The sequence below is a fragment of the Phoxinus phoxinus genome (genome assembly GCF_949152265.1).
Source record: "Phoxinus phoxinus genome assembly, chromosome: 6".
Taxonomy (NCBI): domain Eukaryota; kingdom Metazoa; phylum Chordata; class Actinopteri; order Cypriniformes; family Leuciscidae; genus Phoxinus; species Phoxinus phoxinus.
The window spans coordinates 41,709,855-41,730,009 of NC_136881.1; the positions used below are offsets into that span (position 1 = coordinate 41,709,855).

Genomic DNA, 20,155 nt, shown 5'->3' on the forward strand with positions numbered 1-20,155 from the left:
TCACTCAAAGCACAGGAAAGCAGAATCACCAAAGGAGAAAATCAAATGTTTAAGTTACCATTATGGAGATCAGTGTGTGTTTTAATTGGGCTCTTCACCCTTAAATTATTAACTAAGTTTTGTTTGACTGCTGTACATAAGTTATAACAGCCAGATGAACAAATAGGAACGGTGATCTGATGGTGTTGGTTGTGTATTAACATAACCATTATTTCACAATCATTTAACCTGATTCACTGAACTTATATAGAGTCCAATTTATGAGTTAGGTTTAAATTATTAATTTTAGCTGCATAATAAGTTTAGCCTTTTCAATGAAATTAAAACGATCAAATCAATACAAATAAAAATATATATATACACATTTCTTTTTTGGGCACACACAGACATCAAGAATCAGTGTATGAATCTCAACAATGGTGACATTTATAAAGCATGTTGCAGTGCATTCTGTGTTGCACCAATCAAAACTCATTCATAGCTCCCATCATGCATTGCTGCATGAATAAATAATGAGCTTATGATCACAGGTGATCTGTTTGTCACCATTGCTGAGATTCATATGCTAAATCTTGATGTCTGTGTGTGCCTAAAAAAGAAATGTGTACATATATATATATTTTTTTATTGATTTGATTGTTTCATTTCATTGATAAGGCTAAACATATTATGCAGCTAAAATTAATAAAACAAACCTCAATCATAAATTGGACTCTATATGAGTTCAGTGATTCAGGTTAAATGATTGTGAAATAATGGTTATGTTAATACACAACCAATACCATCAAATCACCATTCCTAATTGTTCATCTGGCTGTTATAACTTATGTACAGCAGCCAAACAAAACATAAAGTTAATAATATAAGGGTGAAGAGCGCAACTAAAACACACACTGGTCTACATAATGGTGACTTAAAAATTAGATTTTCTCCTTTGGTGATTCTGCTTTCCTGTGCTTTGAGTGAATGAGAATACATTTGATTAGTCTAACACAATACAAACATGTTGATTCAATTAGTTGCAAAGAAGTTGCATTGACATATTACAATCATGTTCAATTTACAAACCAATATTGTGTTCAAATTAAATATTCAAATCTTGCTTAGATGCATAATGGGTGATACGATTAAATCATGTTGTTTCAACAATTTATTTTTTTGAGTGAAGGTCAGGTTGCCAACTCTCTTAATTATGTATTATTAATTTTGACTTTGAGTGAATACAGCATAAGCTTGTTGTTTTAGTTCAAGGAGGAACTGTAAAAGACGACTGCTATTTGTTTGTGGTGCTCAGAGACTGACGTCTGTTCACACGTGCTGATGATGTGTGATGCGCGGAGGTATGGGACTATTGATGATTACGTCTTTATCATCAATAAGTATCCAACAACATCTTATTATATTTTTTCTGGCTTTTATTTCCATGAAAAACAGAAGTCAGAGACAATATCAAAAGTCAAACAGCACAACTAAAGGACACACTAATCACCATAATGATGAAATCAAATGTAACTACGTAACTAAACATAACTTGACCCTTAAACTATAAACGTTAGATTTAGTTTGGCTGTTGTAACTGGGTTATAACCGACAGATGAACAACAAGAAAAGCTGATCGGCTGGTGTTGGTTATGTTTTGATAATTGTCACTTGACCTGAATCATAAAACTCATTTAGAGAGTTAGGTTTCATTTATTGATTACAGCAGCCTGTGATTCTACAACAATGGTGACAATAATAAAGCATGTTGCAGTGAATTCTGGGTGCCATCAATCAAAACTCATTAATGGCTCATATCATGCATTGTGGTATGAATAAATTATGATCTGAATTGTCTTAGTAATTTCCTTTTCCTAATTGAATATTCAGTTTGTCACCATTGTTGAGATTCATACACTGATTATTGATGTCTGTGTGTGCCTAAATTTATATATCACTGATTCTTGAGAGTCGGGACAAAACACGTTTTAAAAATTTTTTTTTTAAATACACACTATATCAATTAGAGTTATACGTTTCTGCAGAGAAAGGTCTTAGCTATTTAACCATGTAAAGGAACAGGTTCTAAATAAAAACACATTTTAAACAAATTTACATGTTTCCCTTCAGAACTGGATTTGTGTCAACTCCGTCAGACACACTAAAAAGTAAACAATTTAAATTCTTCCAATCCAACAAGAATCTAAAGTTATGAAGTATATTGTAATAGTGTTTAGTTACTCTGATATGTAAACAAAATACAATATATAAACTTAAGTTGTGATTTCACACTATTCTGAAAACTCAGATTTCTAAATATTTGCATTTTCAAACTTTGATTTTAATTTCAATATTGTAAAAACAAATTCCTTAAATAAATAAAACCTAAGAGGATGTAGATCAGATGGTCCTTTATTACAAAAACAACACCAACTGAAGGAAGAATATTTTTTTCCCCAAAAAATTAACAAAAACATACATCCAAACGTCGAAGATCTGACGGTGTTGACGAAAAACTGACGGTGTTGACGAAAAACTGACGGTGTTGACACAAAATGTGTGCATTGCTGATTATTGAACAGATGTGCTCTTTAAACACTACTACTAAAACTACTCCTTGTTATTAGAGTATTGAACTTACTGTAAAGCAAACTATAATAAACATATTGCACATACACCGTTTCCAACTATTTTAAATTAAACCGTTTCCAACTATAAAAAAAAAAAAAAAAACAATAAGGGAAACCAGGGGCTACCCTCTGCCGTGATAATTTTTTTTGGCCATATCGCCCAGCCCTACACTGGCTTCTCTTTTGTCTATCTGTCTCTATATATATAAATATATATATATTAAAGTGCTGGCAAAGTTACACGTTACACAATAATAAGCAGACCACTGCCTGCCCATTCTCTACAAGTCAGATGCGTATGGTTAAATAATGTAATGCATGCTATGTATGTGCATTTATGTGTAAATAAAACCCTGAAATAACAGTTTAACCCTTCACTATATTCACAAATAATATTATATTCGCACATTAAGAGGTTATTGGTGGATTTGTCAACTCCGTCATCGTACAGGTCAACTCCGTCAGACATAGAACCTGACGGAGTTGACGTCTGACGGAGTTGACGTGAGGCCATGTATTTTCCACCAAAACATGTATTGTTCACTGCAGCTAGGTAGTTTTTCCTCAGTTGCTAGCTGTCCCAATAACCTCACTAAAATGCTTAAATTCAATCCACTATGGTTTAAAAAAAGTATCTTAACAGAAAGATGGTATTGACATGGTGCAGCTGTGACCATAGGAATATTGACATTGTTTGTCTAAAATATAAAAAAATGTAAAACGTACTAGAGCATGTGTGGTATTGCTGCATTCACCACAGGCAGGGAGATGAAAAGGGGTCCTCAGGGATATAGCTGACCATGCTATTTCCTGATTTAAAGAGCTTTATGAAAATATCTGACGGAGTTGACAGAAACTGAGGACACAACTTTAATAGGTAGATTTCTATGGAAAATATTGTTTGATGTTGACTTCATGCATTGTTTTTTATATTTATACCCCTTATTTTGTATTTGATATAAATGTTTTCACAATTGTAGAGCTTTTTTAAAGTTTTTTGGGATGGTTAATGTTGTGACCTCTTGCTGAGGACAAGTGCAATAACATGGACCTTCTACATGGACCTGTAGAAAACCTTCAAATTTTCCCCAAAAAGATAAAAAGTTTATTCTAAAAATCAGATAGGTATATACAAATCCTTTAGATTTAACTTTGTAAGTATGCCAATCATGATGAATTTCTTAATTTTTGCTATAAATTAGACTTTTCTATGTGGGACATGTTTTGTCCCGACTCTCAAGAATCAGTGATATATATATATTTTTATCAGAACAACTTTTAAGTTATTTGGATTATACTGAAAAGTCTGGATATAAGACTGTAGAATCACTGTGAATGTGGTTCACTTTAAAGTCAGAGACTAGACTCTGATCTAAATGAGTTCAGTGATTCAGGTCAAATTATGATTATGTTGCAGACGAATATTGAGCCGGATCTTCTTTTCTCTGTTTGCGTCTGTGAAGAGTCACACAGGCACTGGATTACTCCTCCTCAGCGGTGCGACCGGACCGGTCGAAAATAGTCCCAATATTGACAATTATTATAGGAGTACCGTAGTGATTCAGGATAAGGCAAAAACACGGTTTTGAAAATGGTTTCATGATGTAATTGCTCATTTTATAATTTTTGTCAATATGCGCAACCCCCCTTTTTCCTGAGCATGTTATTGGCCAAGACTTTCCGTCTCTGGAACAAGCTTATCTATTACAATCCTCTATAATAAACAGTAGATGGCATCATAAAGCCTGCTTTTTTCACAGATGACTGCTTTTAAAATATATTATTTGGGGTTTAAACCATTTTGCCCAAATAGAAGAAAACAAAAATACCAGGTACAGTATCATTAATGTGTATCAAAGCTTTTAAGTAAAACACGTGTGTGTGTGTGTGTGTGTGTGTGTGTGTGTGTGTGTGTGTGTGTGTGTGTGTGTGTGTGTGTGTGTGTGTGTGTGTGTGTGTGTGTGTGTGTGTGTGTGTGTGTGTGTGTGTGTGTGTGTGTGTGTGAACAACTATGGCCACAGCTCCAAAATGTGTTGTTTGTACAGTTTTCAATGATGAACAGTTATTTTACTAAGATATCCTTACATTAATATTTGTAGTGCAACCCACATTGTAAGACTGAATGAGAGAAAAATCAACACAATTCATTTGTAATTTAAAATCTTTATTTAAATGCAACTTAAATTCTGCACAATTAGCAAGTTTTGCTTGATCAATAACACTGACATTCAATATGATCCAATACAAGAAAGATGTCTGATAAAACATTATATAATTTTATGTTTGCATGGACAATTCACAAAGCAATTCCTTCCCTGTAAGGACCATGATGTATATATGAAAGCATATTGACATATATGCATACAGAATCTGTTTTCTGAAGAAAAACAAAGATTCATTTGATGTGACGTTTTTGAAGTATACTAACACTGAAAACAGGAGGACCAGAGAAAATGAGTTTAGTTAGCATATTTCTGAAATGATGTGTTGATTTATAATGTTACAATATTAAGAAATGTGTAGAGACATCATCAAACCACCTTTAACTGGGATTCCATGGAATATTAAATTTTTCCTAATTCACATGTTTGTCCAGATCTCAGATATTTTTGTAACACAAGGCTATATTTTTTCTCATTGGCAGCAGGCGAAGCTGTTTGTGCAGTATCACGATGAACCCTTCCAACTTCCATACGTCCTAATCGTCAAAAATTATAATGTTTTACATTTATATAGTCCTTTTCTGGGTACTCAAAGTGCTTTACATGGAAGGGGGAATCTCCTCAACCACCAGCGATGTGCAGCCATACTGCGCCAGAACGCCCACCACACACCAGCTTACTGGTGGAGAGGAGACAGTGATGAAGCCAATCAGTATACTGGGATGATTAGGAGGCCAGGATGGACAGAGGCCAAGGGGCCAATTTGGCCAGGATGCCGGGGTTGTCAAAAATTAATCGTCAAAAACTCACTTAACACCATTAACAACACCATGCACAACTTTTTCTGCCGCCTTGATAATCTCTTGAGTTCCTCCGACCACCGCGCCGGTCACCGGAGACACACACATACATGTACAGTCAAACCAAAAATTATTCAGACACCAGAATATATACTGTATATATATATATATATATATATATATATATATATATATATATATATATATATATATATATACATATACATATATATACAGTATATATATATATATATACAGTATCTGGTGTCTGAATAATTTTTGGTTTGACTCTACATGTATGTGTGTGTATTTATATATATATATATATATATATATATATATATACACACACACAAAAAATAATACACAGTACACATATATTATGTACACACAAACTTTTATTTTGGATGCAATTAATCGCGATTAATCACTGCCCAGCTAGTTCAAAGCGTTTCACAATAATATGGTATTTCCATTATTATAATGAATAAAACTTATTTTTATCATAAAATAATGTCTTATTTCTATATAACACTAAGCATTTTGTCATGTCCCTGGGGCACTTCACTAAATTTGTACTTAGAAAATATTTAACAAAATGTGCACTTTTTGGCAATTTTGTATGTATTGATTTGTGTTAATAAATGCAAAATATTTTATAAACAATAGACTATAAAGTGATGTCCCTTAGTCTGAACTCAACCTGTCACGCCAACCATTCTCCGCCCATCATAATAATTTTAAGTTCACATCATTTACTAGAAATTACATAATTCAGGTGGTGCAGAATATGGTAAGTAGTTTCATGTTTTTTATTCATATCTATGAGGCATATTATGGTCAACTCAACCCCATCACATAAAGTTAAGATGGAAAATTAGTATTATTATTTTTTTAATTGTATTCAAATCCATACCGACATAATCTACTTATTACATTGCTGCCATATGATCTATGGAGGAGCAGTGGCCATTTAAAACTGTAAAAACCCTCAACGTTGTCACAAATCTGTATATTTTTTTAATTGTTTCAGAGAAAACTTGTGACAGGGTTGAGTTTTGTGTACTCCATTTGTTACTAAGTTTAATTAAAAAATATAATAGTTTCAGTAAATGTATAACCAAAATTATGACAACTCAGTTTTGATATAAGGACTGGCAGACACATCGGCAGCAGAAACACTGTGTTGTGCAAGCAGAAATATGTTATGATATATGTTGACCCAGAAAGAAGGCCACAATATGACAGAGATATAAATATAAAATTGAAGGCAATTTGACCTGTAATGTATATCAAAATGAGCATTTGTGTTAATTCCCCTGAAATGAAGTTACTGTACATGCTAAACATGTTATCAGTTATAATGTCATCAAACAGATTGTGAATACTGACCTGCTGTCACAGATGGTCTTAGTGTTGGTCAGCTGAACTTCTTTACATCAATGTTGAGTTACTCGGGTCTTTATAGACCAACTGGAGGAACTGAGATCAAACTGTGGGAGTTACTGATCCGAAACCCCCAGTAAACAGGAAGAGAAGATGTCAGTAAAGATATTTATTTCTGGCTGAGAAGACATTGCCTATACTTTAATGTTGATGTGAACTTCCACTCTCAGATTTAAAGTATCATGAAGAACATCTTTATCATCCATGAGCCTGTGAGTTTCAACAAGAAATCACCTGTTAAAATGTGAGGGGAAAACCTCTGGCCTTTATTTATTTTCACTTTCACTTTACCAGACTTTCCTGTAAATGGGGCTTTTCTTGAAGCTGCTCTTTCATACAGTTGTCAAAACATATGCTGTCTTTGTCAATTGCCTTTATCGTTGTTTGTTTATTGTAAAGCGTCCTTGAGCCCTGGAAAGGCGCTATAAATAGAACGTATTATTATTATTATCTGTAGCATATTACAATGTGTGAATTAAAATTGATTATGACCATCTGAGCCATTGTACAATACATATTTGAATGGGATCTTTAAGGCCAAATCCCAGCAGGCACAGGATATAGACTCCAACGTCGGTCATGTTTGTTTGACGTCAAGCTCCAACGTTGGACAGTTGTTGAATTTTGGTTGGAATAAACCAAACCAAAAGGTGAAATGCATGGCCGTACACTTATTACCAGCTTCACTTAAAACTAACCAGATTTACTTTATTTAATTTCCGTTTTAATGAAATCATTATTTTGTATTTTAAAGTCACCATGATGGTGGTTTTGCTTTAGTTGTGCTCTTGACCCTTTATTCTATGAAATAACATTTTGTGTGGCTGCTATAACTGTGTATTTATAAAGCATAATGGTTTTAGTTAAAGAATCCATGAGATCAGGTGATATTGGCTGTTACTTGATGATGATGACAACATCGATAGCATCATGTAATTGCCTGAATCCCTGATCTTTTTAAGTGTTTAATGCTTAAATTATACAGGACTTGTTGTTTTATCTAGCAGTGTGGATTAGTTACAGTCCAACGTCTTCCTGACATCACATTGACGTCCTGTGTGTGCTGGGATGACACAGTTTTATATATGGCCATGGCTGATAGTTTGTCTTCCATTAATTTATCAAAAACAAAGATCACATCTGATTACAGACGAACACCACCGTCTCATATCTGTACTTGGTGTTCTGACCAGATATCACGTGATATCCAAATATCTGTGCAATCTGAGTGTTTATACTGTAGCGGTTGTTGACAGGCAGGTAGGACATTGTATCATTGCATTTGGACCTAATGCAATGATTGGACAATTTTTATTTATTTTTTGCTTATGGGACTTGTATGTATATGTACATGTTTTATTATTTAGACCACTTCTTGACTGCTATGAGGACGTGAAGATTTTCAACCAGTATAAAAAAAAACATTGCCTATACCCAACAGCTTTAAACTCTATTCAAAAGTATTCAAACGCTGAAAAAACAGAAGAACCACAAAAGACAAAATGTGTGACATAGTGAAGTTTAATGAGCATGATTGTGAAACGATCAGCGTTGATTTTTGATGTTACTCTATAATGAAGTAATTTGTTGAGGCATCATCAAACCATCATTAACTGTGAGCGTATGAAATATTGTCTTTTTCATTTTTTATTAGCAATTTTATTAGCAATTTGATTCTGAAGTTATTAAAAGGTGTACACAATATGAGTGTTACAAATCTTTAATCGTCTAAAACGTCCTCAATACCATCTACAACACCCTGCACAACTGTCCCAGGCGCCCTGACAATCGCTCTAGTCCCTCCGGACACGGCGCCGGTCAGCGGAGACGTTAGCAGACCGAACACAGCGTTGACTCCATCTGCGGGTGTGCTGACGCTGTCCATCTGATCGCTGGCCTCCCTAATGCTCTCAGCGGCTCCCTTCACCATCCCCACCGGGACGTCCACCACGGCTCGGACCACTCCCACCGTCCCCGACGCCACACCCGACGCCACGGCGCCCACCGCCTTGAAGAAGTCCATGACCTCGCGGGATTCCTGCGTGCGGAACAAGACACAGCGTGTGTAAGCGTGTTTACATACTCGTTTCTTTCTGTCTACTTGAACTATACACTCTAAAAAATGCTGGGTTGTTTCAACCATATTTTGGGTCAAATATGCACAAACCCAGCCGTTGGGTTAAATGTTTAAATTACATTTTTAACCCAACGTTTGAGTTTGTCCATATTTGACCCAAAATTGGGTTGAAACAACCCAGCATTTTTTAGAGTGTAGTAATAAATTATGCATAATTACATGCATGGGTTCAAATTTGGGGTCGAATATTTTTTAATTTGACTTTAATTATGAAAGTTTTTTGACACGGACATTTTTGTCCACTATATGGACCTATGTGTAACTTTTTTTAATTGATTCACAAGGGTTAATATTCACACAATGGTAATAAATTATTCATAATTTATTGATTCCCTTTCAATGTGATAAACAAGTTAGGTCAAAAGTCATCTAAAAGTAGTCCGATTACATCACCTGTATATGTGAATTAGTTTTTTTTTATAACCAATATTTGACCAATGTTTTATATATTGATGATATTCTTAATTATTTAATAATTCGGAATCATAATTGTTTACATTAAGACATAGAACCATGACACAATACTGACATGAGCAAATATCTTTGGTTTCATTATTATAACATATAACAGATTTCTTACTGTCAACTTCTGAGGAGCTGGAAGAGTCTGTAAAGTTTTTAAAGTTGAGTACACCTGTAATGAAATGAAAATGCGGTTACTATACATTCTTACCGTGCTGAATGATAACACGTCATCAAATACTGTATGTTGATACTGACCCGAGGTCCCAGACGGTGTTGATGTCAGATCAGTTCTTCAGATCAGTGTGGACTCGATCATCTCAAGGGTTTATATACACACTGGGGGAACAGAAATCAAACGGTGGGAGTGATTATCTTACAATACTTTTTTTGGAGTTCAGTTTTGGATGATGCTGTGAACTATTAACCCAGTAAGCACCTGCAACGTCTCTGTTAATGTTTTACAGAGAAACAGCAGCTCTGACTGGATCAGTTCATTCTCAGGAGACGATCACATGCCAGTCAAAACCCCTCAGTGAATTACACCAATGTTGAAACATCAAACACACTCAATAATGAGGGAAAACTGTTCTTTTTTTATTGTTGAGAGGACACCTATTAACTTTAGTTTATCTACTCTACTTTCTAAAATGCATATCAGCTTCTCCGTGAATATTAAGATCAGTTTAAATGAAAAACATAACTGTGAATATATTGTGAGGGAAATAACTGGCCTTGTATTCACTTTCATTTTCTGTTTGAGTGCTGCTCTTTCACCCAGTAAAGTCTGATATGAAGATAGTCAAATGTGCAGTTTTATATCAGATAACAAGTTCCATTGAAACAGTTCTAGCCAACATTGATGTGTCACCAGTAGATAAATACCGTGACGTAATGTTGTTTCATCTTCATGTTTGCACCCTCAGTTATGCACCCATAATTAAAACATGTAAAAAAAAATAATAAAAAAAAATCAATCATTGGTAACCTGACATAATGAAATCAATGTTGAATCAATGCTTTATGTAAACCCATTAATAACTGTTTTTAATTCATGTTTAACTGTAATCAGTATCAAGTGGTCTTAATGCGGCGTATTTTAAAGGATGCATCTCGTGTATCCTTCGTGTCCTCCAATCTCTGCACTGACTGAGCCGACGCAACCTTTCATGTGAGAAACATCCATTCATCTTGTTATTTAGGGAAACCCTTAAGTTCAGGGATTTCCAAGTCCTTGAGTTTCTCTCTCGATTTGTTATTTCCTTTCGACTTACATGTCATTGTCCATATAAGTGGGAGACTCGCTCAAATCCTGTGTTTGTTTGCCATGCTCCTGTATAGCGGTGAGACAGAGGAGAAGATGTTCCTGATCTTCTCATGATCCAGTTGCAATGTCTTCTGATGCTTGTGGCACTGAAATGCAAATCACAATTACACAGAAATGTAGCAAACTCACACACACAAAAAGTTTGAGGAAGATTTTCAAGACTTTCTGGGGACGCTGCAACCATTTTTAATTTAACTTTAGATAGTTTAATACGGTTTCATGTGTCTTACACAACATCTCCAAGCTATTATCAACATAATTATATTGATATTAGAAAATATTTCAACTAAAGTTATTCATCAATGCTTTTGTTGTTACTAGTATTTTCTATGTCAAAGAAAGTTTTCTTAGGAAATGCTCAGCCAGAAAATGTCATCCGTCATTAGTTTTGGATATGATACCTAAAATCATAACACATATTTTATAATCCAAATAAGCAACCCTACTGGTCATGTCCCCTATTATTAGTACACAGAGCTCGGTCTGACAAACAGCCCTGATTTACAAGAAGAGGTTCATAAAAAAGAGGGGGGGGGGGGGGTCTTGTTATTTCCTTTCCGACTGTATTGAATATGTGCCTCTAATGCTGTACGCCCATTAAACATCCGCTAAAGTGAAACAAGACTTTCTGCTGTGAAACAGGAAGTGCTCTGGAACAAAAGACATTCACATCAGAGGTGTGTTTGTTCCCTCAACAATTTTGTTGAAAAATAAGTTTATTCAAGTGTGCTATTATTATACTTCTTTTAAACAAAAAATAGGAAAGTATACTTTCAGTCTACATTTTATATACTTCTCAGAAATATTGCACTTAAGTGCTTGACTACTGACAGAAAAGTCCAAGTATATTTGGCCTGTACTTGTACTCAATCTTTTGATCGAGATATATACTTATCTAAATTTAGTATTCAAAATTCAAAGTATACTTGTCTTGTAGTTGTGTTGTTAACTCTTTTGATCAGATAGCCTATTAATACTTTTTTTACATAGTTTTTCATATACAGTCTTATGAAACTTACATTGTTTGAAAATATTTATAAAAATATTTATATAAAACAGATATGTTTACAATTCTGTGTATCTGAATTTTTGTGTAGTCCGCTGGTAGTGTACATAGGAATTTACTTTAATTCTACTTTACTCTTTCCCCACTATCAGAGGTAAAATCAAGAGTAAAAGTCCTGCCACATGTTTATTCCACCCATAAACTCGTCAGCTGATTTCACTAATTAGTTCTCTCTCTCCTGTCTGAGGCCCCGTTTACACGATGGGAAAACGCAGATATTCGTTTTGGCCTGTCATTTACACGAAAACGCCGTTTTTATCCCAGAAAACGATAATTTCTAAAAAAACTCCGGCCAAAGTGGAGATTTCTGAAAACGCCGGTTATATGTTGTCGTGTCAACTGGGAGAAACGGGGTTTTAGGTTCTCTCTTGTCGATTCTGAGGATTCTGATTGGCTTGCATGGCTTTATCCTTCTCCCTACACTGCCGCCCATAGGTTTAGCATAGTTATAAAGGCGCTCGACGGCGTATTTATGCGGGTTGTGTGCACGATGTTATTATTGAAAACGGAGGGGAGGAAATATTCGTTTCTCTAAATACCCGGCTATTAGCAAATCCAGGTGATTGGAACAAAATACTGAGGAGGACTTTTACTTTCTGAACCTGGACTTTACACCTCTGCATAGCAATGCCACATATCAGCCAAGAGCAAAGAAATAAACCAGATCTGGACCTTACCGTAGCCAAAAAATCTGTGTATATTAAATATGGAGTCATTTCAGCCTTAGATGAAATCCACTGAAGAGAAAAGAAGACATTAAATCTGTGAAGATCTCAGCAGAGGAGGAATAAACAACTCCACAAACAGCATTACCAGCTTCACTTATTACTAACCAGACTGACTTTAATTCTGTCAGACGTCTACAAGTTTTATTGAGAATTAACAGAGGTTTAACTCTAATGTGTTTAATTTCACCATAACAGTGATTAGTGTTTCCATTAGTTGAGCTCTTAACTCTTAATATATATTTTTGTCTTTTTCGACCACTGTGACAGTTTCGTCAAACACATTTGCAGCAGCAAAGAAAGCTAAAGTGAAATGAGATCATGTGATGATGTTTACCTGTTGATGGATTTATAATCATCATGAAATAGACTGATTCACTGAGGTTTTTAAAGTCCTGCACTTCTGTTGTTCCACTAATATATTCACATCACAAAACCTGTTACTGCAGCATGAGATCCAGCAATATAACAATCGGTAGTGGTGGGCAAATTGAGGCTTCATGAAACAGTTGAAGCAATAGGGGATTATCACGCTTCCGGGTTTCATGGGCGGGATTTTTCAACTTTGTGCATGTCCACTTCCGGCGCAGTTAAACAATGGCTGAAACGAAAGCTAGATGTCACCGCTCTGTTCCACTTTGTCAATCAAACAAACAACGCCAACCTTATTTAAGTTTCCATGGATTCCCGACTGAACTGAGTCTAAGGAAGAAGTGGATTAAAGCGGTTCGCCGAGGGATGTAGTGGAGGCTAAACGCAAGTAAACGCCGTTTGCGCACCTCCCAAAATTCTGAAATAGCGTTTACCCACCTCCAAAGTGCATTTATCCATAGTTTTTTGCGCATTTACTTGACTTGGAAGACGTGGCGTGTTTGGGGTCCGTGTAGCCTACACAAAAATAATAATAATAGCCTAATTATCATCATTATTATAACTTTTATTAGGCGACATATTTAGAAGACGCTTTTATCCAAAAAAGGAACAAAGCAATTCATCAAATGTCATATACGGGTTAGACAATAATAATACAGGGCTAAGAATATCACAAATAAACAAGATTTTGACGCATATCCAAGGGTTTGTGGAGCGGAGTGTGGAGTGCACACTGCATGGCACGGAGGCACTTGCATTTTCCTATCAACAGTGGAAACAACTTAAAATACTCTATAATTTCTGGTCATACAGAATATACTAATACATTATTCGCAACTACTTTTATTTGTGTAAACTCACAATAACAAGAAAACGTTGTGCTTTTGTAAAATAAAATAAAACAATCAGGCGCGCTTTCATGATCTCCGTGAACTGGAGCGCGAGAACTGAAACTAGCCTAAATATAGCCTATGTAGGACAGTGATGCGCGGGTCAATGTATAAACAACCCGCACCCGACCGACGTTTTCAACTAACCCGCGCATCACTGATGTAGCTAAAGCTTGAAATGTCCACTTTAAAACTAACAAATTCGAATCGAAAGCTACCTTCTGATTATGTAATGCGTGAAAGGTGCATTTCTCTCTAAAGGCGCATCCGCTTAACAGGAGATATGTTTTTTAGCCGACACTGATTTAGAAAACAATAGTTTATTAATAAACAATTAAAATGCCTCGTTATTTTTTCAGACACATTTATTATTATTAGCCTAACTCACCTAAATCACATTGCTATGGCTCTTCTCATTCAGCACTGCGGGGAAAAAATATCATTTTCAGGTTCTAATTTTGTCTTAGAAAAATAGTAAAAAATAAAAAACAAATCCATATTAATTTGTGAATATTTTAAATGTTTAATAAAAGGGCAAAAAGTCATAAACAAAAATGTGTATATATACATATCTTTTTTTTTTCTTTTTTTTTGGGGCAGCATTTGGTGTAGCCTACAGTTAAAATTTTGGTGTTCAACTTTGCGTTTTAAAAATACAACAACCGTTTTCGTTTTGCAATTACGGGTTAAAAAAATATTTTTGCTCTCTCTGTTTTGTCATTTATAAACTTTATGAGGGATGAGGGAACAACCAGTGATACCCTTGGTAGTAGGCCTAACATCAAATGATAGCCTATAGCGATGTCATCAGGATACACATACACCGGGTGACCACGTCGTGGTCCACCAGAATTTATAGTTTACCCACCTCTTTTTTACCACTACACCTCTAAGGGCCAAACTTTAAAATAAAAACAAGGTAGCACGTATGTTTGTATAAATATATAATGCAGAGGTGGGGATGCAGTATAAATAAATTTAGGGTCGTCCATGGGTTCGCCAGAGTGATGAGTGATTCACCGGAAGTGGCAGTGCACAAAGATCACTGAATGCGGAAGTACTACGTATCAGCGTGATAATCCACTATTATGTCATATTGTGTCGAGGCTTTGTGAAACAATCCGACTCCTCTCTCAACGGTGACACTTAGTGGTCATTTGCAGGTGTTGATCTCAAACAACCTTGACAACTAACTCATTAAAAAATGAGTTGTTTTTTTATTATTGTATTTTTCTAATATGTGAAGCTTGTAACCTGTAGGCTCCTCACTGTGCATAATGTTATTTTTGGTCATGAAAAATTAATATTAATAAAAGAAATCAAGCCACAATGTCTAACTTTTTTATAGATTTTTATTCAAAAATATTAATTTCTCTGCTGTGGAAGGACTTAGCCTACTTCTTTCTTTCTTTCTTTTTTACAGATAATTTCTCCAGCCTTTGAAAAAATTCTCTCACAAGGGACACTTGTTGGCATACAAATATTTTTTTTTGCAAGGACATACAAATGAGGAAGCCTATCTATCTATTAATCTATCTGTCTATATATATATTTATATCTATGCATCTATTAATGTGTCACTATATGTACTCTGTCTCTAGCCTATCAGTCAATGTGTACATTTAAATGTAAGCCTAAATATAACTAAACAAATCGCACTATAAATGTCACTATATCACCAAAAAATTAATTATTGAATGAACATGATTTAATCGTAGCACCCATTATACATCTAGTCAAGTCAAGAAAGCTTGGAAAGCTTTGAATATTTTATTTGAACACAATATTGATTTGTAAATTGAACATGATTTTAATATTTAAATGCAACCTCTTTGCAACAATTGAATCAAAATGTTTGTATTGTGTTAGACTAATCACATTTAAAAAAAAAACGTTTTAAAGTCGCCATTATGGAGATCAGTGTTTGCTTTAGTTGGACAGTTGACCCTTCCATATTTAACTTTAGATTTTGTTTTGCTGTTGTAACTGCAAAAAAAGCTAATTTTTGAAACCGGGTCCCAGAGTGGATAAATCTGAAACCGACACGCTTTCGTTTTCGTGAGTACAGCCAATCCGTACATTTTGTGAAATGATGATGTCATCACCCCACGTATGTCGACTAGATGCTTGTATAATAATATAATATAATGCTGAAGCTACTCAGCCTCTTTTATTCCTTTATTTATTATTTACTTGAACGTATTTCATTTTTATTTTTATTGACAGGCGAGGGACGGACCATTATTTAAAATTTGTCATTTCTTTGAAATGAAAAATCTTTGTGAACTTTTGGGATATTGTAAGTACACAACAGCAGGAAATGTGCAAGTGATTTTATTACAAAAATCTTACATATTGTATCTTTAAAGGGTAACTAAACCCTGAAAAAAAATGTTTTAGTTAAGGATCTGTAAGACTGGAGCTTTATTTATGCTGTTCATCGAGTTGAGTAAATGTTTTGACATTTGGGTATAAAGGGTTTAATTCTACAATGGTGTACAAGCGTCTGAGTGCTGCCCTCTTCAGGTTGAAAGTTGGATACTGCAGTTGAATTTCCCTATTGGAAGTTGTGGAGCCGTGTGACGTATGATGCCAGTGGGTGGAGTTAGGCTCTGACTAGGGCTTGAGTTACTCTTTAAAGTGTAATACTGGTTCATTTTTGCATTTTGTCCACCAGAGATCAGTGTGGAAGTTGCTTTATATTCTCAAGAATTTGCACAAATGAATGTTTGCGTGCGTGTGTGTGTGTGTGTGTGTGTGTGTGTGTAAAGAATACTATAGGAACACTGCAAGGAATCTGAAGCAAAGGACTAGAGCCTGATGGCCCTGCAGCTGTATTATTCACTTAGCCAAATCCCCTATGGGCCACAGCAAGAACGAACAACAAGCTGAGAGTTTGGCTGCCGTAAGTTTGCTAATTTGCAGCCAGCTCAAAGTGCGCCGATCTACTTGGAAGCTTCAAGATACAGTCACGTTCAAATCAAGGGCCACAGCTGGATATCGATTGGGTGTCATTATGGGATAGAGTTATGACCGCCTAGCCCGAGATAGTTAAACACACACCTGACAGCACCTCTTTCAAAAAAAAATGTCTCCCTGACTTCCACTGTCCAATGTTTACGATCAATTGAAACGCATTCACAGGAAAGTTATAAGACATACATTTTGGCATTTATAAATAACTGCTGTTGATGTTTTACTGATATTTTACTGAAGTTTGCCTAACCACAACCCTTGGCATGTGTGTCAGATGCAACACAGACCCTAAATTTAAACTGCCCTCCTTTCTCTCCTCTGTTAATTAAACATGTGGGAATGTTTCTTTTTTCACTGTTGTAACCATTTTCCATTCTGAGGTACTCTAGCTTTTTCTACTGGATATAACCCATAAAAGTTTAGTTGATACCACTTAATGTATTCAGCTTGATTCAGTGATTTTTAATAATATTTTAGACTTGAATAAAACCAATTCATTTAGATTTACCTTTTTTTCTAGTGTAGGCCTAAAGACACTCCAATGCCAAGAAAAAGACTATTCGACCAAAAGAGAAGTACAATACTACAGTCAGTGCATGCAGTTTTATCAAGTGTGGAAAAATCAATGCATATATTTTTAAATCCATATTTGAGGTGATTGTAGTGAGACTGACCTGCTGTAACTACTACTTTTAAACGTCACAAATTAGCTCTTTATGATGTCCTGTAGAGCTTGATGTGGTTAGAGATACAGAAGGGGAAGGAAATATATATTAGTTGCGGACGCACATTGTTCACTCAGTGCGGAAGAGAACGACAGTAACGTTTGTCACACAGAGTTTGCTCTTTTATTGAAGCGAAACGCTTGTGAAACTTCATCATGTTGGACGTCCTGCTGCTCTTTTCCAGCATCTGTACAGGTGAGTTTGAGACTCTCAGCTCTTTTACACACAGTTTGACATCTTCTCTTGTGTTTCCTCTTTATCACATGATCATCAGACTCATATGATGATATCTGTAAGTTATTATTCTGGCCTGCTTATGTCTCTTGCTCACACTAACAGCTCTATATAATGATATCTGTGTTTTCAGCTGTTGTTGTTGGAGCTTCACAGACAATTACTGGATACAGAGGAGAGAGAGTTGACATCAGATGCTCATATCAATCTGGATTTGAAACATATTCAAAGTATTTTTGTAAAGGGGAGTGTAACTATGGAAATAAAATCATCATGGTTAAATCAGGATCTCCAGATAAAGACGAGAGATTCTCTCTGACTGACGACACGACGGCCAGAGTTTTCACCGTCACCATCACTGATCTGAGACCAGCGGATGAAGGACTATACTGGTGTGCTGTGGAGAGGGGTTTGGCTGATGTCTATTCAGAGATTGTGTTGCTGGTTAAAGATGGTAAGTGATTATATTTGTTAATAGCAGAAATGAACTGCATGGAAACAAACAGAGAGTGAGAGATCAAGTCATTAATCTTGTACAACCCCAAATCCAGAAAAGAGTGATCATGTTGTAAATTGATTAAAGAGGGTAAGTCCCAGCTAACAGACTTTTGTTATAAGAACGTTCTCCAAACATTCAGTGTTGGTTCCGGGAATGTTAAAATGTCCAGTTTTCTTGACGTTAGAGGAACGTGTTTTAAAAGGTACACAGAAAAAACTCCAGTGTTATAAATTAACTCTCCTGTGAGTTTGTTTGGTTCAGCCTCAAGAGTGTAAAGTGTTAAAATATGAGTGTTAAATTAACACTCAAGAGTGTAAAAGTTAATGAGATAATTATGTGATTAATTGAGTGATGATTGAGGATTATTGAAGACACCTGATGTTAACAAGCAGAATCACTGAAGGAGAAAATCAATCAAATTTTAAGTCACCATTATGGAGATCAGTGTTTACTTTAGTTGGCCAGTTGACCCTTACATGTTAAACTTTAGATTTTGTTATGCTGTTGTAACTGAGTTATAACAGACAGATGGACAAAAAAAAGGTGATCAAGTGAAGGTGATCGTGTCTTAACATAATAATCATTTGCCCTCATTTAGAGCCTAATCTCTGATTTAGATTAATATTATTGATTATAGCATCACAGTGAATCTACATCATAAGATCCATTGACGATATACATTTATCCAAAAGATTTGTTATAAAAAATATTCTGATAAATAAATAAAAAATCTTTCTCTTGGGCTCACACAGATATCAATAATCAGTGTATGTATCTCAACAATGGTGACAAAAATAATATTCAATTAGGAAATGGTAATTACTAAGACAATTCAGATCATAATTTATTCATACAGCAATGCATGATGGGAGCCAATGGATGAGTTTTGATTGGTAGTACCCAGAATGCACATGCTTTATTATTGTCACCATTGTTGAGATTCATATGCTGATTATTGATATCAAGTGTGTTTAAACAAATAAACTGGTTTAAAGTCTGTTTTTTTTTTTTATCAGAACAACTATTAGTTATAAATAAATTATTTTTGATTGTACAGAAAAGCTGAAAACCATATGCTGTAGAATTAGAGGGCTGCTTTAATCAACAATGTAACTATAGGTTTAGTGACTCAGGTCAAATGATGAAAATTTTCCATCCAACATCACCTGATCACATTATCTCTTTGTTTATCCAGCTGTCATAACTCATACAGCAGCCAAACAAAATTTAAAGTTAGTAGTTTAAGGGTCAAGAGGCCAACTAAAGCAAACACTGATCTCCATAATGGTGACTTAATTATATATTCTCCTTTCGGTGATTCTGCTTGTTAACATCAGGTGTCTTCAATAATGCTCATTCATCACTCAATTAATCACTTGATTATCTCATTAACTTTAATACTCTTCAGTGTTAATTTAACACTCATATTTTAACACTTTACACTCTTGAGGCTGGAGCCAAATAAACTCCAATCCATGGAGTCCAAAGTCCATTTAACACTGAAATTTTTTCTGTGTACCTTTTAAAACACGTTCCTCTAACGTCAAGAAAACTGGACATTTTCACATTCCCGGAACTAACACTGAACGTTTGGAGAACGTTCTTATAACAAAAATCTGTTAGCTGGGGTGATTGATGTGACACAAATTTATTGCAGAAATGTACATGGAAATGAGTCAGCAGCTTCATATTATTGTGTGTGTGTGTGTGTGTGTGTGTGTGTGT

General features: G+C 35.1%; 1 protein-coding gene across 1 annotated transcript; it reads right to left on the bottom strand.

The window, feature by feature from the left end:
• Nucleotides 1-8,505: 8,505 nt before the first annotated feature.
• Nucleotides 8,506-9,959, bottom strand: LOC306999720 (uncharacterized protein). The gene is made up of 3 exons (XM_079614620.1): nucleotides 9,875-9,959; nucleotides 9,735-9,788; nucleotides 8,506-9,055 (listed from the first exon to the last, which is right to left on the bottom strand). The coding sequence occupies exon 3, from the start codon at nucleotides 9,038-9,040 to the stop codon at nucleotides 8,738-8,740; it is 303 nt and encodes a 100-aa protein (XP_079470746.1). The 5' UTR covers nucleotides 9,041-9,055; nucleotides 9,735-9,788; nucleotides 9,875-9,959; the 3' UTR covers nucleotides 8,506-8,737.
• Nucleotides 9,960-20,155: the final 10,196 nt, after the last annotated feature.